Below are 23,035 nucleotides of genomic sequence, written 5' to 3'. Positions count from 1 at the left end.
ATGAACTACAGATAGCATACACTACAATTCACACTGAGATGTACACACATACTAAATAGGGAATTTTTTGGATGGCTTTCTTAAAGTGACTTCCAGCTTGAGGCAAGGCAAAAATAAGAGATACATGAAATGAATACATAATAAGCATTTCAAGTTAAAATGGAAAAAAGAGCATGGCTCAGATAAGGTCATTTGCAATAGCTTAATAGCTTTTGGAATAATATTCCATGGTGATGATGAAAGACAGATGGAATCTGTGACTGTGATAAATCTTCAGTACTTAGAGATGAGCAAGGACTACATGAAAATCTTTCAAAATGGAAAGACTCACTGGTATGCCCTTACCTTTGTCAGCTGCTCCCTTTTAACTTTATGCTGATGATCATAAAGACAATTGCCACAGTCTAGTTCAGGCGATGAGTAAATCCATGGAGAATACTCAGTTCTGCAGCGCTGCCTGTCTTGTTACTTTTTTGGCAAAAAAGGCCCATGGCTGAATGGTGCCTTCAGAAAGACCTGACATTTCCCAAGCGAGCCTTGAAAGGAACACGTTCTATCATCTTCTTCTCCCTACATGGAACATTCCTTCTTAGCCCAGGTTTTTGATTCAACAGAAGGGGAATGCAAGCTCATCAAATATGCCTGTAGTGTTTGCGGGTACAGCTCTCTTGAGTTCTGAAAAACCACATCTTTCTTCTGCTAAAGGTGGATTTGGCACGCAAATTTGCCCAGTGAATACCAGCTTCTGTATTTTCCTTCTTCATTCTATTCCATTTAGTCAGAGTTGCAGCCAAACAGAGAACGCCATGACCATTGCTACAAACACCTCAAAGGAACTATAACAAGGCAGAAAGAAGATCTGAACTTTAGACTAAGGATGACAGCCCTACCATTCCTGCCTGAGTTTGTAGCCCCATTATCTGGAAGCAGTTGTGAAGTGAGAACACACATGCACACACAGCTCCAGAAATCAGATTTCCTGCACCATGAACGGACCCCTTTCAACGGTCATTGTTTTCTCAGAACTTGCAATTTTCCACCCTGCAACAAAACATCATCCTTCAACCCAGCAGAGATCTGGGTTGCTTCCTTTATTTTTTGAAAGTTACAGTTTTTATGAGATAAGCAGAGGCCAAGGGGAGAAATTGGACATAGTGCTCATTTTCTGCTGAGCCATACCTGTAACACACTCTGGGATCCTGTTACTTTCTGCAGCATGTCATTTTTAATTGCCTTATCATAAAATACTTTTTAAAGCACTGAACATTAAGGGATTTAAACCTCTTTAATGCTCCTGGATGGCAATCTCTCAAGGCTCATACTGAGGCCAGCTCCATATAATAAATAGAATGTGGGCAACAAAGGAATACCATAAATTAATGACAAGTATTGTAGAGAATATTTGAAACACTTGAAATAAGACCTCTAGGAGATCTGCATTTCAGTAATAAGCCAAAGCAGTAAGTGAGGGAGGAAGGAAGGAAGGAGGGAAGGAAGGAAGGAAGGAATACTTCTGTTCTTTCCGGGGTAAAGTCATTTATTACTCTCCAAGCAAAAGGTTTTGTACAATGTAATACAGGTAGATACAGGTGTGTGAAATCAAACCTGTACAGGGAAAGGCCCACAACAGCAATCAGATGTGCATAGACTGGGGTAAAGCAATATGAAAACCATGGTATCACTGCACTCAAAAGAAGGTTCATCTTGAATATAGCAAAGTGCTGTCAGCAGCGGTATACACAATGTTGCAAAAACACTGAGGTCTACAATGCAATAGGAGCCAGTCTGGGGAGTATAATAGCTGTATGATCCTGAGTAACTGCAATTCACAGAAATCTGTCATTATCTAAGAAATGTGGATAGCAACACCTACGCTCACAGGGGTGAATGGGATCCTTTTAGCTGACTCCAAGATTTCCCTATCAAATTATCTCTAAAGAATGAAATCAAGTTCATGTAATTGAGTTTGTTCAGTACGCAGGTATTTGAAAGCAATGCAAGTTAGTTAGACCCTTGGTATCATTAATGAGTGGTTTCAGATAAGGAAAAGCTGTCCCAAAGCACCATTAAGGAGCTCAGCAACACTTCTGAAATGAGCTGCAGCTTGGACATCAGTGCAGCGGGTCACACTGGAGGAAATCCCTTCTCATAGCACATTTTGACTGTTTTCACAAATCAGTCAGATAGCCTCCCATCTGTCTTTTCCAAAAGTATTTTCTGCATCCAAGACAAAGACTTGTTATAAAAGCCTGTTAGAATCCTAACAGTTGATCATTGTGGAGTTAGTCTATTTTATTAAGGTTGATTTAATAGCTTTTTGCTAGGTTTCAGTGCCTGAACTAAGTGATCTTCATTAGTTTGATTAGTTTGATAGATGTGAGAATCTGCCTGCGAGCAGGTGATCCCAGCCAACAGAAAGGGCAGCAGGAGCCCTGGGTCATACCATGTCTTCTCCTTTTGTACAGGTTTGAATGGGAGTTTGCACCCAAACTACCACCTGGGAAACCCTGCAGGGCCTCCAAAAGGCTTTTGCCACGTCTTGGCCAGGGCAAGAGAGGTAAAGCAGCTGCCAGTCCCTCTCCATGCCCCACACAACCAACACGTGATGGGAAAATCCCCAGCCCACCATCACCCAAAGGCCCTGACTTGTGAAACCATTTGCACCAGCTCAGCTCTGCCTGTCCTCCTGACTGCACATTGTCCTCATCAAATCTAAGATGCTGGGTGAAATTCCCACAAGTGCTCCCATCCCAGGGCATGGCAAGAGCCTCAGCCCTGTCCTTTCCCTAGGAATTGAGCCCCCCAAAGGAACTGTCACCTCCCAGGCACCACCCAGCTCCTCTTTCCCAAAGCAAAGCCATTAATGCAGTCCCAAAACACAGCTGCACCCCAGAGAGGAGGAGCTGGGCATGAGGCACAGAGGGCCCGCGGTCTCTGCATCTGTGAGGGGAGCAGAGGCAGCCCTCTCGGGTGCTTTGGGACAGGCCTGAGCACCCCTGTGTGTCACTGGGCCAGCAGGTCTACAGTCAGTCTCCTCTGACAAGATCTCTCCTTCTCAATTCCAGAAGAATTTCCTGCACTGCCACCCCTCACCAGCTGGATCCACCTCACCATTCCAGTGGATACAATGCAGTCTGAGGAGGGAACAAGTGAGGACAAGAGGAAGGCAAGGTGAGACTGCAGGCTCAGGGTTGGGATCTGCATAGGGTGTTTTCCCAACCAGACAAGAGCCCATTACACATAAACACAGCACATGAGGGATGGAATGGTGCACCTGGGAGCCCCCAGTTCGCAGGGCTGGCCGCCCTCCAGCCCTCAGGGAAGCACTGGCACAACCAGAGAGGTGTGTGTGGAGAAGGCTGCTGTCACAGAGTTGCATCCATCATCTGAAGAGCTCCATGCATCCATCCATAATCTCAAGTGAGCCACGCTTCCACCCATCCGTCATTTTAAGAGCCCCATCCTTCCATCCATCCTTCCATCATCTGCAGAGCTCTATCCATCCATCCATCCATCCATCCATCCATCCATCCATCCATCCATCCATCCATCCATCCATCCATCCATCCACCCATCCAACATCTGAAGAGCTCCATCCATCCATCCAAAATCTGAAGAGCTACATCCACCATCCATTCCTCATCTTCAGAGCTCTATCCTTCCATCCATCCATCATCTGAAGTTCTCCAAACATCCATCAATCATCTCAAGAGCTCCATCTTCCCTTCATCCATCATCTGAATAGCTCAATCCATCCATCACCTGAAGAGCTCCATCCATCCATCCTTCCATCTTCTGAAGAGCTCCATGCATCCATTCATCCATCTTCTGAAGAGCTCCATCCATCCATGCATCCATCCAGCCATCCATCCATCCATAATCTCAGGAATTGATATCATCCATCCATCCATCTCTTGAAGCGCTCAATGCTTCCAACTTCTGAAGAGCTCAATCCATGCATCCATCATCTCAAGAGCTCCGTCCATTCATCCATCATCTGACGAACTCCATCATCGAGCCGTAATCTCAAGAGCTCCATCAATCTATCCAAAATCTGAAGAGCTCCACCATCCATCCACCCATCATCTGAATAGAGCAATCCATCCAACATGGCTGGCTGGCTGGCTGGATAGTTGAAGCTCTTCAGAGGTTGGATGGATTGATGGAGCTCTTGAGATTATTGGTTGGATGATGGAGCTGGACATCTCAAGAGCTGCATCATCCATTCATCCATCATCTGAGTGCTCAATCCATCCAACATGTGAAGAGCTCCATGCATCCCTCCATCATCATTTGGGCTACATCCATCTATCCATGCAACATCTGAAGAGTTCCAAAAAACCAAAATCTGCAGAGCTCCATCCAGCCATCAAAAATCTGAAGAGCTCCATCATACATCCATCCATCATCTGAAGAGCTGAATCCCTCCATCCATCCATCATCTCAACAGCTCCATCCATCCATCCATCATCTGAAGAGCTCCATCCATTCAGCCATTTGACATCTGAATAGCTCCATCCATGCACTCAGTCAACATCTGAAAAACTCCATCCATCCATCCATCCATCCATCCATCCATCCATCCATCCATCCATCCATCATCTGAAGAGATGCATCCATCCATCCATAATCTCAAGTGCTCCACCCTTACATCCATCCATCATTTCAAGAGCTCCATCCTCCAACCAACCATCATCTGATTGCTCAATCCATCCAACATGTGAAGAGCTCCATGCATCCATCCATCATCATTTGGGCTACATCCATCTATCCATGCAACATCTGAAGAGTTCCATTCATCCATCCATCATCTGAAGAGCTCCATCCTTCCATCCATCCATCCATCTCAGGAGCTCCATCCATCCATTCATCCTTTGCAGAGCTCCATCCATCAATCAATCCATCAAACATGTAAATAACTCCATCCATCCATCCATCCATCCAAAATCTGAAGAACACCATCATAAACCCTTCCATTATCTGAAGAGCTCCATTCATCCATAGAACATCTGAGGTGTTCCATCCATCCATTCATCCATCCATCCCATCCATCCATCTATCACTTGAAGTGCTCCATCCATCCATCCATCCATCCATCCATCCATCCATCCATCCATCCATCATCTCACGAGCTCCATCCTCCAAACATCTGAAAAGCCCCATCCATCCATCCATCCATCCATCCATCCATCCATCCATCCATCCATCCATCCAATGTCTCAAGAGATCCATCAATCCATCCATCCATCCAACGTCTTAAGAGCTCCATCCATACCACATCTCAAGAACTCCATCCATCCGTCCATCATCTCAAGAGCTCCATCATGAATCCATCTATCACCTCAGGAACCCCATCCATCCATTCAATAATTATCTGAAGAGCTCCATCCATCCATCCATCCATCATCTGAAGAGCTGAATTCATCCATCCACCATCTCAAGAGCTCCATCCAGCCAGCCAGCCAGCCAGCCAGCCAGCAAGCCATAGTCTCAGGAACTGATATCATCCATCCATCATCATTTGGGCTTTATCTATCTATCCATGCAACGTCTGAAGAGTTCCATTCATCCATCCGTCCATCTGAAGTGCTCCATCCATCCATCCATCCATCCGTCATCTCAGGAGCTCCATCCATTCATCCATCCAACCTCTGAAGAGCTCCATCCATCCACCCGTCCATCCAACATCTAAAGCTTTCCATTCATACATCCATTAACTGAAGAGCTCCATCCATGCATCCACCCATCATCTGAATAGCTCCATTCATCCATCCATGCAACATCTGAAGAGCTCCATCCATCCATCCATCCATCCATCGAACATGTGAAGGGCTCCATCCATCCATCGAACATCTGAGGAGTTCCATTCATATATCCGTCATCTGAAGAGCTCCATCAACAATCCATCCATCATGTGAAGAAATGCATCCATCAATCCATCATCTCAAGAGCTCCATACATGCATCAATCATGTGAAGAGATCCATACATTCATCCATCCATCATCTCAAGAGCTCCATCCATCCATCCATCACCTGAAGAGCTTTATCCATCCATTCATCATCTGCAGAGCTCCATCCACTCATCCAACATCTGAACAGCTCCATTCATCCATATATCCATCTTCTCAATAGCTCTATCCTTCCATCCATCATCTGAAGAGCTCCATCCATCCATCCACCCATCATCTGAATACCTCAATCTATCCAACATGGATGGATGTATGGATGGATGAAGCTCTTCAGGTGATGGATGGATGGATGGATGGATGGATGGATGGATGGATGGATGGAGCTCTTAAGATCTTGAATAGATTGATGGAGCTCTTGAGATTATGGTTGGATGATGGAGGTAGACATCTGAAGAGATACAACCCTCCATCCATCCAAAATCTGAAGAGCTACATCCATCCATTCATCCATCAATCATTTTGAGAGCTTCATCCATCCTTTCATCCATCCAACACCTCAAGAGCTCCATCAACCATCCACCCATCATCTGAAGAGCTCCATCCTTCCAGTATCTGAAAAGCTCCATCCATCCATCCATCCATCCATCCATCCATCCATCCATCCATCTCAAAAGCTCCATCCATCCATTCATCCTTTGCAGAGCTCCATCCATCAATCAATCCATCAAACATGTAAATAACTCCATCCATCCATCCATCATCTGAAGAGCTCTTTGCATCCATCCATCCAAAATCTGAAGAACACCATCATAAACCCTTCCATTATCTGAAGACCTCCATCCATCCATAGAACATCTGAGGTGTTCCATTCATATATCCATCATCTGTAGAGCTCCATCCATCCATCCATCCAACATCTGAGGAGTTCCATTCATATATCCATCATCTGTAGACCTCCATCCATCCATCCATCCATCCATCCATCCATCCATCCATCCATCCATCCATCCAACGTCTTAAAAGCTCCATCCATCCATTCATCCATCCATTCATGTATCCATCCATCCAGCCACCCAGCCAGCCAGCCAGCCATCCATAATCTCAGGAACTGATATCATCCATCCATCATCATTTGGGCTCCATCCATCCATCCATGCAACATCTGAAGAGTTCCATTCATCCATCCATCATCTGAAGAGCTCCATCCATCCACTCATTCAACATCTGAAGAGCTCCGTCCATCCATCCAACATCTGATGAGCTCCATCCATCCATCCATCCATCCATCCATCCATCCATCCATCCATCCATCATCTGGAGAGCTCCATCATCCATCCATCCATCCATCCATCCATCCATCCATCCATCCATCCATCCATCCATCCATCATCTGGAGAGCTCAATCATCCATCCACCCATCATCTGAATAGCGCAATCCATCCAACATGGCTGGCTGGCTGGCTGGCTGGCTGGATAGTTGAAGCTCTTCAGAGGTTGGATGGATTGATGGAGCTCTTGAGATTATTTTCAAGTTGTGGTGGAAAAGTGATAGAACGGGGCCAAAAGCAAACAAGATAGAAAATCAATGGAGAATTAGAATCATTTGATACATATTAGCAGATTGCATAGTATTGCAAGTTAAAAAATGATGACCAGGCAGCTGATGCCAGATTTTTCTAGGAATTTACCTAGGAAAACCATAGCTTTTATAAACAACACTACACAAATTTTGTTGTTCTGTCTCCACAAGGTCAAAATAGTACATTTAATGAAACCATACATACCAGAATACTGAACACAACAAATTCTAGTTGGTTGAAACTAACGGATGTTTCTGCCTCATAGTTAATTGGAGGAGAACTTTCCAGTGGATATTCATTATTTTTACTTCAGAAAGATAAATTAAAAAAAAAAAAAAAAAAAAAAAAAAAAGGAAAAGCAGAAAGAAAGGAAAAATATTGAGATGTCTAAACCTAGTTTATTACCATTTCAATAATGAAATAAATATCACTTGCAGAGTTATTCTAAATATTTTTATGTGTATATTTCCTGGACAATTTATGCTAAATCCAGAATAAGCATCAGAATAAATTAAAAATTATTATAATTAAATTACTCACATCAGCAACTATTATGAATTTTTGAAATAAACAATTAACACAGCATTTTACAAAAATAATTTAAAAAATCAAATTTCATAAATCACATAATTATCTAGTGAAATTAATTAAAAATGCAAACTACCTTGCTGTGAGAGTAAGTAATATGAAAAATACTTCTGTATGTAAACAGAAATAGGACATTGATCATCTACTTAACAGCACACTGAACAAAACAGTAATTGTTAACTAGGTTAAGCCACCACAATAACGTAAATCAATTATGAAATCATCTGAAGTATTCATCTAAGGGCTTGTCTATGTGCACAGCTATTAAAAGTTTAAAAAACAGTTTAAGAAAAAGAAGAAAAATAGCATTCATCCTTTATTTTTATGTTTGCAACACATAGAGGAATGATTTTATATAGTAGAAAGAGAAAAGAGAAAGAGAAAAACATTACACACATGGATGTGTGTAATATTCCCATGTAACATACCACATCAATTAACAAAAAAATGCCAGCTTCTTAAAAACATTAGCTCTTGTGTCCACAATGACTATGAATTCACTGATCAAATCAATCATCACAGAATTGCAGGGGTTGGAAGAGACCTCAAAAGATTGAGTCCAATTCCCCTGCTAATGCAGGTGCCCTACAATAGATTGCATAGGTAGGCATCCAGACAGGTCCTGAATATCTCCGTATCTCAGTAGCCTCTCTGGGCAACCTTTTCATGTATATTCTATTTAACTCCATTACACTAAACTTGATTAGGCTCGAGACAACACAACTTTAGAAGTAAATGAGGCATATGATATGAAATCATGAAAACTCACTGTGTCACATTCAGCTATTTTTCTTATTAGAATTGCAGATGAAGATCTGAATCACTTGCTACAATCATTTTACAGCAAATTTACAGTGTGTTTTAGTTCCATAGATGCTCCTAACTAAAGTTATAAGAGAAGCAGTTATAAAACATATTTATGATAGAATTCATTTAAATTTGTTCCTCCTCTAAAGCAGTTGCTTTATTACCTACCCTTTAAAACTGGTCTTGCACTTTGATACATTATTTTTCTTCAGTTTAGTATTTGAAGAAAACATGGCCATTCTACAAGAAAGAACAGAGACTATTATATGAAACATTCATTGTTTCATGAGAGAAGCAGGGTTTTCTTGTTGTGGTAGTTTTTTCGACAAACAAAAAACAATCCTAGGTACTTCTTACTGTTTATGTATACTCCTAATGTCTGTAAGTAAGACAATGTACACGCTGAATGATAAAAAGATGACTTTGTAGTGATTTATAATATTCCAGTTTACAGCTGAAGTTTTGCTTTCCATGCTTTATTTATTGGATAGTGCATTCTGAATGCCAAAGTCCATTAAGATGAAGTGTTCAGGTATTTCTTTCTGCAGATTGAATGAACAAGAGTAGCTTCAAGAAAAACACAAAATGCCTAATAAAGATTTAGAAAGAAAATTGGAACAACCGAAAGGGGAGAGTAATTTTTGAGTTAGCAAAACATGCAGCACAATTCCTTCATAGAGCAGTACAGGAAAAAATCATTACCATAAACACAAAGCAAATGGAACAAAGACAGTCTTTGCTATATCTGAGCAGAATTATTACAGGTTTCTAAGCTACATTCCCTGAAAAAAATGGAGTCTAGACTCTCTGGAAACTATGCTTAGCAAACACAACTCTAAATCTTTTAGTAGCAGCAGCACAACATATATTAAAAATTGAGACATTTCTTAGCAAAACCTGCAAGAGCTTGAGCTGTATTCAGATCACTCTGAAGTGTGAAAGACACTCCATCTTGCAGTACATTTTAACACTCTGTTTCAACAGTTTATCTTCACATGTCTGAAACTTCAGGAAAACACAGGGGAGATTTTTTTGGTTAAGGGAGAAGTCTGACACCACATTCAAAAGTAATTTAGGATATTCCACAGTGAACACCGTGTGGTGGGATAAATGAATGGTTTTCATCTATCCCACACATCATCACAATAATTGCACACATCATCACAACCAAAAGCTCCTTTAACTGACAGGCAAAGCTACAAATGAGGTACAAGAGATGCAGGAGAAAATTCATAGATGTCCTCAAGTCAGACATAGTTTCCTCTGAAACTTCTATCTATTGCTTGGGACAGTTTCAGTCATGTTCTCAAGGGATGCTTCAGTAGTGGCTTTGATTAAACAAGGAAATTCTAGATCATGGAATTAGGAATGGGATGAAGAGAACTTTTTTAAACTAGTAGTCCAGTGACTGTATTCATCCTATCTTATCCAGGGCTTTTAGGTTGAGAGAAACTGGAGAGAAAAGACAACACAATCTCTATATTCACAGAATTAGGAACACAAATAGAACATTCAGAAATCAGCAAAAACAGGTTCATCACTTCAAAATGATTTAAACTATTTTGAGGTCCCACTCTTTAACGGTTTTTCTCAGAAGATAAAAACCACAGCCCCCAGTTGCAATCTGAATATGTAGTCATAAGCAGACTTTCACTAAGATCACTTAAAAGAAATCTATTGCTGACAGGTAAAAGCTAGCTCTTAATTTCTCAGTTCCAATACTCACTTGCATTCAAAGTAAGGGTAATTTCTCATGTAATACCTGGCACCATTCTACTCATAACTATACTTATAACTTCTAACAATTATACTACAAATTCTAACAATTCTTCTAACAATTGGCACCATTCTACTTACAACTATACTTCTAATTTCTAACAATTATACTACAAAAGGATGGCGCTGTCCAGAATAATCTGTACCAAAAATAAAGTGCTGTCTGTATGATCTATCTGTGGCTCTGAGAAACTGACAAATTCTCCATTCATGTGGGGAACACTAACACAACACTGCTCATCTCATCTGAGTGTGAGTTCTCCATCCAAAGATAAACCTTTAACAGCCAGCAAAAAACAGGCAAAGCTACAGCAAACTTTTGGAGAAGTGTTCCTCAAGTGATTTTAGAAGCTCCTAATAAAAAATAAAAATAAAAAACAACAATCCTGAAAGTTCTTAAAAAATAACACCATGCCAATAAAGAGAAGTTGTACAGCTCACAAAATTGTAACATGGCCCGTCTCAAAGGATGGTTGAGAGGAAATAAATGGCGTACTTCTCCCTGGGTTGATCTGAGAATGCTGTATGTGAGTAGAACAAGGGAAAGAACTAAGTGGGTTTAAGTGACATAGTATTTAGAAACAGATACTGTGTAAATGTACACAGAAGTTTTTATTTCAAGACCGCTTGCAATTGATCACTGATCAGCAGCTGTGAAAATTTACAATGTTTTTAAAAGGACTATGTTTGTTAAAATCTTATCTATTTTTCATGGGTCATCAATTTCACAGTGGTGAGACTATACGTCTCTATTACATGACAAAATATCAGATCCCAGTAAAGCAGATAAAGTACAAGTGTATCTACTCACTGTGGTGCAGCTGTATAACCCGATGACTTAATTTTATCATGAAAACCCAGTGGTTGATCTTTCACGGTGCTTTTCACTCCTATAGTAAAATAATTTAATATTCACTTAAGAGCTTCCTAATGTGACGTTACATTTTTACAAGTTTATGGATATACAGTTATGCTAGAACAGTGACAATTTTTAATGTCTCCTTGTCATACAAAACACAATTATGATCAGTTACTTCAGAAGACTGAGAAAAGGAAAGAAATGAGCTATCTCTTTGCATAATATCCCTCCTCAAATAATATCAAGTAGGAACTTCTCTAAACTTTGAACTAACAAAAAATAGTGTTCTAAGGAACTTTTTTCATCGTTTACTCGTGAATGTATTCTGTAGTTGCCTACTTTATGCTTTGGTTTTATATTTACTAGCTAAAAAATACAACTTACATTTGGAATATATCTAAAGATCTGAAACAAACTGGCTAGTAGGTGCACATAAATGACTGTTCTTTTATGTGGCTTGAGAAGTCATTAATAATGGCTGCATTTACCCTCTTGTAATAACATTCCTGAAAGGCAGCTTCCAGCTCAAAACTAAATACGAGCATTTCATATCAGCAGAAATGACCTAATTAAATTTAAAAGGCGGGAGTTGGAGGGTGTGGAAATCTTGTTCATATTCCAAGGGAAAACCTTCAGGAGCATTGTGAGTGATCTCGTGGGCACATTTACCAGTGCTGAGGATAGACACATCTTTAGCTCCCATCAGCTATCACTTCTCTATATGAAATCACAAAGGAGAAAATGGTCCTTCCTCAAGAATGCCCGACACCACTTGCTCCGAGATATCATAGGATTTCCTTAGAACAACTAAGATATCTGAATGTGACGTGTCAGTAATAACACAGTGCTGGGTTTCAGAGGAAGCTTCAAATTCTAGCAAAAACAGATGCTTTCTCAGATTTCCACATAAAACCAAAACGATAACCTTTGACATTCTAGCATGTCCACCAACTACAATCAATAGAATCAAAATAGATTATTCTAAGTGTCTCCAGCTGCCAGTTATTTTCTATCTTTTCAAAAGAAAAGGTGATTATGAAAAAAATATTTTCTAGTTATTTCCGAACTTAGTTTTAGTATTACTGAGCAAAGAAGTGATATGTTCTCCAACAGCAACTGAAAGTCAGACCTTTTTTTTTTTTTTTTTTTTTTTTTGAGTAGTAGAAACCAAAGTCAAAAGTAAATTTCCTAAACTTACAAGTATTAACAAAAGAGTATTCAGGACAACAAAACCAATCAAATGTTTAACTAAAAATAAGAAAGAAAGTCAAGTTACATAGAAAATTATATTCCACGCTATGAAAAGATATGAGAAAATGTAAGCATTCTACATACTTTAACTCTTTCAAAATTGACATTTCTCAGAAGACTATATTTTAAAAAAGAAAAACATCACATTATCATCATTTTCATTACAAATATTTGGGTACAATATGAAATACTACTAGAAAAATAAAATTCTGCCTAATAAAATAAAAATAAAATACATACAACTTAAAAAATAAATATATTGCTTAGAATAGGCAACAGACAGTCTTTTACTGTTTTTAAAACTATGACTTTATTAATTCATATCAAGATTGTTTTACACTTACCATGTGTTTTACTCAGACGTTTTTTATTTTTATTTAAATTTTCACACAATGGAGATGTTGGCAACAGAGAACACCTAAGTATAAAAAAATAAATAAAACATTGATAAATTCAATGGACAAAATCAGATTAGGAAAAGGTGTCAAAACTTATTTTTACCAATTTGTGATAATCTATACTTCACTATATACATCAGGTTTTTCTGCGACTTGAAATGTCAGTGTTTTCACAGAAGTCATTTCAAGGACCATGAAGGGCCAGACACTCATTGAGAGCTATCTCCATGGATTTGCCAGGGAAGTGATGCTTCACTGACTTTATAAACTTCTGTGATTAAGCGATTATCTTGTAGACAAGAGGAAAGTGGTTCATATGGTTTACCTGGACTTGAATGCTTTTGCCATTGTCTCCCATGAGATCCTCATAGAGAGGCTCATGAAGCATGGGCTGGAGGAGCACACAGCAAGAACAGCCAGGCCCAGAAGTGATTGGTGGCACAAAGTCTAGCAGGAATCAAATAACTGGTGGAATACTTTAGGGATCAGTCCTGAGACCAATCCTGTTCAACATCTGCATTAATAATCTGGATGGTGGAGTGTGTCCTTATCAAGGCTTCAGAAGACACCACAAAACTGGGAGAATGAATGATACACCAGAGGGTTGTGCAGCCATCCAGAGATCCTGACAGACTGGAGAAGTGTGCTGCCAAAAGCATCAACAAGTTCAACAGGGAAGAGTGCTGAGTCCTGCATATAGGGAAGAAAAACTCCAGGCCCCAATACATGCAGGGGACCAGCAAGTCCAGAAAAGGACCTGAGGATGCCGGCAAACCCCACACAGGAAGTGAACCAGCAATGCACTCTTTCAGCAAAAATGGCCAATGGTGTCATGTGGTGTACCAAGAAGTGCTGCCACCAGGTCAAAGCAGGTATCCTTCCCCTCTGCTCTGTTTTAGTGTTCAGGATTACATCCCCCAGTTCAAGAAAGACATTACGCTACTGGAGGGAGAGTTTGGCAAAGAGCCACAAAGACAATGAAGGGACAGTAGTGTCTCTCTTGTGAGGAAAGACTGAGAAAATGTGAACTATTCAGCGTAAAGAAGAGGAGACTCAGCAGGGATTTTTCCAAGCAAACTGGACTTGGGCCCTGCTCTGAGTGTCCCTGCTTTAGAAGGGACCTCCAAGATGACCTCCAGATGTCCCTTCTGGTTCCAACCACTCTATGCAATTTAGTAATTTCTCCCACTCAGTGCAATAAAGCAGGACAGGGAAACAGGTAAAGTTAATCCAAGTCAGAAAATAACACTGTACAAAAGCATGTGATACACCTAAGTGTCAGAAAAACAAATGCATTATCCAATTTTGAAAAAAAATAAGAACATTTTAAGTTATTCTGTACCTGGCAATGACTGATAGACTCCCTTCATTTCCACTTTTAAGAACACCACTCTGCTGAGATGTCACCAACAAAGCAGGGTTAACTTCCAACACAGCAATGATGTCTTCAAACATTGAAGTGATCAAGCATAAAACCTGCAATAATTACACTATAAAATAGCACACCATGTATTTCACAGTTTAAGCTCTAACACAAAGGTATTTATAACAGAGAATGAAACTGTTTTTTAATTATTAAAATTACTCAGAGATATCCATAGATTTGGTCTCACAGCATTAAGCAGTAAAAAGTGCTTAATGGTGTCCTTCAAAATATGCTTATGGTGCTTGTATGTAATATTATATGTATATATTTCATTTCCTAAAAAAGCTCTTTTGCTGATTTTCCACAGAAATTTTCTCACAACTCGGTTTTTGCAGACTCCCAGATTTCTTGGAAAGATTCAGAAGTTCATCCCAGCATCTGTTTGAGGAAAAGGTGTAACAACGTTTTTACCTTTTTTTCCTCTAAGGCAGTGCCTCTGCCCCCTCAGTGGTCATTCTTGACATTCAAGGTACACACCAAACACCATAAAAAACAATTCACCTTTTGCTTTCTAGTCACTTCAGATAGTATTTAAATTTTGAGAACTATTAAAACTAGAAAACTCCTTAAAGAATCATCTCCAACGAAATAACTCTGCAATTCACATTTTGAATAAATAAAATAGTATACATGTACATGATTTGTATACAAAATGCAGAATTAACGTTTATAAAAATAACTGGAAATGTAAACATTCGTTAAATAAATGCTAAATATATACTCACCTTTCCATTAACTGCTTTCTTCATTAATGAACACCATCTAGCAAATTGAATGCTGAGGCCACTGTAATCTTTACCAAAAAGAACACAGTGGTAAGAGATGTATTTACATTTAAAAGGGAAAAAAATTTACTCATGCTGTTTTGACATAATCATAATCCATGATTTTCAGTATATATCCTTCTAGCTTACAGCCACATCATGAAGTATGAGTAGAATAACATGCCTTGTATTTAGCTTGCTAAATTGAATAAGAATTCATTAGTAACCACTACAAAAATCTAGTACTGACACATGTTCTGAAACAAGTCATCAGTGATAGAAAAGCACAGTAAAATTAATTGCTAAATTAAAATATTAAAAAACATTTTTGCTGTATTAACTAATTCTTTTACTATTTATATCAGCCAACAAAGAAAATGTTAGATTGTAGCAAGACATTTTCTAATGATACCTTTGTAACATAAAAACGCTTCCAGTTCCAAGTTTGCTAAATTTATTAATGATAAGCCAGTAGAGGTTCCTATCCAAAAATAGCTTCTATTCTGGGCACAGCATCTATTAGGAAAAAAAAAAAACCCAAACAAAAAAACCAAACATACCTGAGTATGATAAAGAAGCTTTTTTTCTTTTTTTTCTTTTAATATATAAGACACAGTAATACTAGCTAACTTGATTCCAATATGACAAAAATAATAAGCCATCCCATAGAAGATTTTAAATGCATTTTTAAAATCTGCAGTTCAAAGGAAAAAGTTTCAATTAAAATTGATGCTGTGAAAATAACCTAAGAACCTGATATTGTAAGGGACTTACATATTTTCTTCATTGTGGAAACGTACTGAATAGTCACAGTGTTCAATTAGGAGAACAGGCAATGATGCTTCCACTGACCCCTCTGGTTTCATGCTGTTTGTTTTGCAAAGCGCAGAAGCATTTTGCCTTTCACCTAAAAAAAACCAATCAACAATATCATCAGTCAACGAAACAATGAAATAAGGCAAACAGAAGGGATTTAAGAGAGAATTAAAAGTAATGCAGTAAAATAGCACGAAATAAGACCACACTATCTTTCAATTTCAAAAGATGGAGATGTCTTGAGCCAGAGAATCACCTTGCTGAGGTGCAATTGTTATTCATTTATAAGTACTCAGTGTTATAAAAATACCACTGTCAGTTAAATAATATATCATGGGGGCTCTGGTATAAACATAAAACAACATAGCACAGCAAAACATATAGCATAAAATAACATAACGCAGCGTAAAATAGAAGATTCTTAGAAGCTTCAAAGGTAACTGAGAAATGGTACTCCACTTAGACAATGGATTATCTTTTTTAGGAATTGATTTTATTCTCACATGTATCATGCTATGATTTACAAGCAGATACATTATCCAAGATGTTATTAGAGACACATATGCGTAATTCCTCCCTGAATGCCAATCCCCATCTTCATATCAACTTCAGTCAAAGATTCCACGTGACTGAGATTCAAAACTCCATCACTTACACTAACCTTTCATGGCATGAAAGGCACACACACTCAGTAGTCAATAACAATTGAAATATAGCAAAACCAGCATACTAGAAGCACTATGCTACCTAATTCTTCTTCAGATTTCCAGATTTTATTATAGAATTTCTCTTGCTCTTTCTTTAAGTCAGTATGTGCCACACAACGGTAACTATGATCACTGCTAAAACTGAAAATCCAAAGCCGAAAGAAAACAAAAGAAAAGCAACTGCAATGAAATTATACAAATATGAGCTAGAGGTTCAATACTGAACTCTGCTTATGTAAGTAATGAATTTTTACTCATCTTACCTGGGACCAGAAATTAAATTACATCTATCTATATCCCAAACTTTTCAAAGGTTTTATTATTTTATTATTTCATTATTAGCAGAAGAAGCCATTATCAATTTGAACAGCATGTCTAATTCCCATATGTTTATGTTTTTTAAAAACAACTCCTCACAGACTATTACCTACAATTAAAAATCCTAGGCTATCTGTATGCAATTGCTTAATGGACCACATAAGTTAATCTCATTGATACCTTTGTCTTTTTAGGCATCACCATATTTACATATTTAACTTTCTTCATGACCCATCACACAGAATCACAGAATCACCCGGGTTGGAAGGGACCTCAAGGATCATGTAGTTCCAACCCCCCTGCCTAGCAGGGCCACCAAACGTACACATTCAGATCAGGTTGCCCAGGACCCCGTCCAACCTGGCCTTGAACACGTCCAAGGACGGGGCATCCACAACCTCCCTGGGCAGCCCGTTCCAGGGCCTAACCGCTCTCCTTGTACAGAACTTCCCCCTAACATCCAACCTAAATCTTCCCTCCCTCAACTTGGATCCATTTCCCCTAGTCCTGCTGTTGTCAGCCCTTTGGAAGAGTTTACTCCCCTCCTGGCTGTAGGTTCCCTTCAGGTATTGATAGGCTGCAATGAGGTCACCCCGCAGCCTTCTCTTCTCCAGGCTGAACAAGCCCAACTCCCTCAGCCTGTCCTCATAGGGGAGGTGCTCCAGCCCCCTGATCATCTTAGTCGCCCTCCTCTGGACCCTTTCCAAAATCTCAATGTCTTTCTTGTACTGAGGGCTCCACACCTGGACACAGGACTCCAGGTGGGGCCTCACAAGAGCCGAGTAGAGAGGGACAATCACCTCCCTGTCCCTGCTGACCACCCCTCTCCTGATGGAGCCCAGGATCCCATTTGCCTTTCGAGCTGCCAGAGCGCACTGCTGGCTCATGTTCAGTCTCTCGTCCATCAGGACCCCCAGGTCCTTCTCTGCCGAGCTGCTCTCAAGGCCCACTCCTCCCAGCCTGTACGGGTGCCTGGGGTTCTTCCAGCCCAAATGCAAAACCTTGCACTTTGCCGTGTTGAACCTCATTAGGTTCACCTGAGCCCAGCCCTCCAGCCTGTCGAGGCCCCTCTGAATGGCATCCCTTCCTTCCACCGTATCAACCGCACCACTCAGCTTGGTGTCGTCAGCAAACGCTGAGGGTGCACTCAATTCCCTCATCGATGTCATTAATAAAGATGTTGAAGAGCACCGGTCCCAAGACAGACCCTTGGGGGACACCACTTGTTACCGGCCTCCACCTGGACACAGAGCCATTGACCACCACCCTCTGTCTGCGGCCTTTCAACCAATTGCTTATCCATCGGACACTTACACTGAAGGAAGAGAGCTTCAATATGCCACAGAAAAAAAATCAGATTAATTTATTCCTAGCATTAAATTAAAGAAGAATTCAAGTGCTTCAAGTACATTTATTACATTTTTCTTAGAATTCCACCACATTAAAATCATGGTCTCTCCCATTTATGGTTATTTGTTTTTTTCTTGGCCAAAAAATGAGAATTCTGCTTTTCATCTTTTTTCTTTTAAAACAGATACATATAGCATCTCAGTGTACATATACTTACTGATTGCAGTTCTAAAAACTTTCATGGTTTTGAGGAAAAAGTTTGCATTTTGTAATAAAGGTGCTATATTGTTATGTTTGCTAAAATAATTGTTGCAGCATTTTAAAACTAGCATGCAAATTGTGATGCTTCTTGATAGATAAATTAATGATAGTTGACTATTTTGTCACAGAGAGATTATTTTTTATGTCTACTACCTGTCCTTCAGCACATCCAGTGATGATTTGTCTCTTTTCTTCGTCACTTAGTAGACTTAGCAAAGGAAATGCTGTTCCAAAAAAGTTGCAATCAGTTCCAGAATACACATGAATCAGAAATTTTATTCAAAATTGCTAGCTCCTATTTATAAAGAAAGGTAAAAACAAAACAAAACAACAACAACAAAACCCTAAGGCAAAGGGTCTTCGCTTTTTTTTGTTGCAGTGGGTTTTCCATTTCTAGATCTGTAGCCTGCCTTCCTAAAATGGTATGGCTGTGATTTTCAGTAACCTTCTATCTACACTGCAGAGGCCGTGGTTTGCTGCACCCTTTCACCCAGGCTTAAGCAGCAATATTTTTCAGAGCCCCATTGTCAGATCACCTACTGTTATTCTCATGGCCTTGCTACCACAAACCAGTTCAATCAAAGCAACTGCCACAGGCTCAGAGAGGAGTCATTCCTTCTTCCTCTTCTTTCCTACCATAGGTTTGAGCTCTCCCTTTGCTTTGAGGCATCTAATAGTAGATAAGCACAAAGCTTAACAACCATTTCCCATGTAGTTCCTTCCCCCAGTTGAAGTGTGCTCCAACTGCTCTAATTGAACCGTAAGCAAGAACAACCAGCACAGAATTGGAGCATGTTCTGGTGAAAACCATATGGTTACTCTCAGGAAAAGTTCTATTGGAGAGGAGCGTCCTTGCTGCACAGATGCTTGTCCTCCTCTCCTTTTGTTCTCATCTTTCTATAAAACGCAGCTTTTGATTTTAAAGTCAATGTATGCCTTCAACAACAAGCCCTGCTAGTAAACCTACACATGGTACACTTATAGTATTTCTTTTCATTTCCTACAAAAAACTTAAAAAAAAAAACAAAAAAACCCCACATAGACAATAGAACTATTTGCACATCTCAGTAAATGCCAACAGTTAAACGCATATTCTGTTCAAGAACTGTTTATAAAAATACACTGAAACTACCTACCCACTTTAAAGGAAAATATATGAGCTAGCATATAGTTTACTAGAAATATTTTTACTAGATCAACTAAACACCTACATACTGATTTTATTTTATTGTTCAGATCGATACATTTTGCTGTGCAGAAGTATATAAAAAAGGAAAATTTACCTGTTAATATCCCTGACTGATACATTAACAATCTAGTAGAATAGTCCCATACCTATAGGGAAAAACAAAATAAGATAGGCACCTACTTAGATCTTTAAGGAAAAAACAAACTTTTAAAGGCCATCAAGTGGTGAAAACGAGGAAATGCAGCCACTGAAAGCGATGCAATATAGTAAGGTTCTTTTCCACAGGGTTTGTTTATTTGTTTGCCTCTTTATTGTGTCGGGCTCTGTTTAATCGATAAGTGCCAGAGTTTATTTGCCAGATAATAAAAATCACCAAAGTTAACACTTCACTATACTGTTTTGACTATGAAAAACCTTCATTGTCATTAGAAATAGATAAATAAATAAAAATAATTAATTTTTATGATAACTTTGCAAGCAATTCTTAAAAACAATATCTTGATCTCTATAATATCAAAGATGACTTTTGCTTAGCTTTCAGCAAATGATTTTAGGAAAAAAAAGACAACATTAATTCAAAAATTCATTAATTCTATTATTTTTTTTTAAATGCAGCTCAAGAATTTCCTTGCCTTGAAGCTTCTGTCTTCAGACACCGATATAACCATATTTTTCTGCCATGTGCAAAACTCAGCAGCAGTCACTGGAGCCAGGTGGCCATTCAATTTAACTAGTATAGCTTCATTCTACAAATAGGAAAGTCAAAATAAAAGCAAAACAGATTTCAAAACAAAACTGGCAATTAATTCAAGGTCTTAATAACTAAGAACTATTGCTAAAAATAACATCAGACTTAGGTTCAAACTATAAATTCAACAAGATTTTCTTAAGCCAAATATAGCCACATATATCATTCTGCTGGCAGAAAACACCACATGTTGCATTTGCTTTTTCAAAGTGAATGATAAAGGAGTAATTTTTCAGATGTTTTCATAACACTGAGATATCGTTTAACTTCAACACTTTACTCTGTCATCATTTTTATGACGTGTCATTGATAATGCTATTCAGCATTCATTTGTATTTGTTTTCTTCTAAACGAGAATATGAATGCATACAGTAGCACATCATGATTTTATTGAAAGCGATGAACTTCAAGAAACAACAGCACTGTGGCTACAAAGAATGGTATCTCACCTTTGCACTTAACATGTAGATTCGATTTCAAGCACATACTGCCACTTGTTGATCATCTGGACTAAATCTTACATGAAGAACCAACCTCAGAAGAGTTCCAATAATAATTCCTTGAGGTGTTAACCCTGCAGCAATTTTATTATTACTGACATTTAGCAAAATCTAAAATTCTGATGCAGCAAGATTCTCACAAACATTGCATAGCAGCTATCTAACAAGACATTTATACCAGTATCTGTTAGGAAAATATACAGAGTAACCCATCATTTAATAATATATAACAATATGGATTGGAAGATCATCTAGTCCAATTAGACTAGGTTATTGGAAAGCAAAGAGCAGAACTATATACCAGGAAGATTTATCCATCTACCTCCTTACCTAGACCATATATGGTACTCTTTGCAACACTAATAATAAGCATGCATATCAAATCTCACTAATGTCAAGGATAGAATTTTTGTATCAGAATGGCATGTCTAGAGAACCTAATAGTGCCTTGTTCATTTTGGAGACAGGAAATCCTGATTCAAACCCAGCAGAGCAGAGATTTGAAAAATATTTCTGAATATTTTTGATGAATATTTCAGCCACTCAACCACTAAGCAAGGGAACTTTTCTTCTCCTGGTTTTAATTCTTCTCTGGGAAAAGGCTGAACAGGGGAGTACACCACTACAAATCATTGCATAGTAGGATGAGAAGAATGGCTCTGAGAACAGACATTTTTCATCCCTCTTATCACCACATCATTATGTTCATCTCAGTCGTTCTGCAGATCCACATTTTATGATGCTGCCTTCAACACTGTACAGATTTTGGACATCTTATCAAGTCTTAGGATTCCATAGGCTGCAAACTAACCAGAACACAGCCACAACAGCCTTCTTCTAGGTTTTACTCTAGACACTGAGGAGTCTTTCTATAACAGATTAATGTATCAATGTTTATCAGCATGGAGAGATGAATCACATAAAGAACTCAACTTCCTGACATTTGATAAAAATAACATGAAAAAAAATAGTCCAAGACTGTGCAGAGAGCAGTCTGGGCAGAGACAGTCTACACAGCATCTGCTGAAGAGCGTGTGGACAGAGACAGAAAAGTGAAGAAGGAAATCTAGCAGCAGTGAATCTGGCTTTCAAATGTCTTTATATTAAATATACACAGACTGTCTACTGATCTCCCACTAAGTGACTCTAATTAATTTCCATGTTTGTTTCCCCTGAATTTTTAGTCCAATTTCATGCCCACTCCCTGAATCATTCCCTGAAACTCTATGTTATACTTGCATGCATTAAAGTGTAATGATAACATTCATTATAAAATTATTTTATATTCATTATAAAATAAACAAACATTCATTATAAAAGTATTTAAAACATTCTCATTTCTTTACGAGTGTTTTTTTGTTTTTTGTTTTTTGTTTTTTTTTTTTAAATAATATGTTTTAATAATATGTAGCTTTGCACATTCACTGTGGCAACGTGAGTTTTGTGAGTACGAAACCCAATTCCTACACATTAAATGATAGGCAAATCAACATCATTTTTAACAATGATTTTTTCTCCATGCCTTCCCTTTTGACGTTTTTCTACAGCATACAGCGGGAGGCGTTGTTACCTGTGCAGCAGGGCTGCCAGCTGTATTCCAGACGCACAGCTCGTTGCGATTCAGAGGGAAGGTGCAGTGCTGGTGTCCGCACGCCACCTGGACGAGGCACTCCGGCAACCTGGACTTAAACAGACGTTTTTCGCGGACGACCTCAGGCTCTTTGCTCCTTCCCCATGAACAACTGTCGCCCTCGCTTTCCATCCTCCAGCGGGGCACCGCTGGCGGC

General features: G+C 39.0%; 1 protein-coding gene across 4 annotated transcripts; it reads right to left on the bottom strand.

Moving 5' to 3' along the window:
* Positions 1-7,638: 7,638 nt before the first annotated feature.
* On the bottom strand, positions 7,639-23,035 carry LOC128072914 (WD repeat-containing protein 27-like). Of its 4 annotated transcripts, XM_052667143.1 has the most exons (12): positions 22,819-23,035; positions 21,198-21,322; positions 20,633-20,746; positions 20,095-20,146; positions 16,134-16,266; positions 15,772-15,875; positions 15,321-15,388; positions 14,512-14,645; positions 13,116-13,189; positions 11,473-11,551; positions 9,054-9,125; positions 7,639-7,797 (listed from the first exon to the last, which is right to left on the bottom strand). In XM_052667143.1, exons 2-12 carry the CDS (start codon positions 21,210-21,212, stop codon positions 7,662-7,664), a joined length of 981 nt encoding a protein of 326 aa, XP_052523103.1. In that variant the 5' UTR covers positions 21,213-21,322; positions 22,819-23,035; the 3' UTR covers positions 7,639-7,661. The 4 variants fall into 4 exon arrangements, with proteins under 4 accessions (XP_052523103.1, XP_052523104.1, XP_052523101.1 ...); XM_052667144.1 differs by lacking the exon at positions 20,633-20,746; XM_052667141.1 differs by lacking the exon at positions 21,198-21,322.

This window comes from Tympanuchus pallidicinctus, unplaced genomic scaffold, assembly GCF_026119805.1.
Source record: "Tympanuchus pallidicinctus isolate F22 unplaced genomic scaffold, pur_lepc_1.0 scaffold72, whole genome shotgun sequence".
Classification (NCBI taxonomy): Eukaryota; Metazoa; Chordata; class Aves; order Galliformes; family Phasianidae; genus Tympanuchus; species Tympanuchus pallidicinctus.
This window is presented reverse-complemented; position numbering and strand designations above follow the sequence as displayed.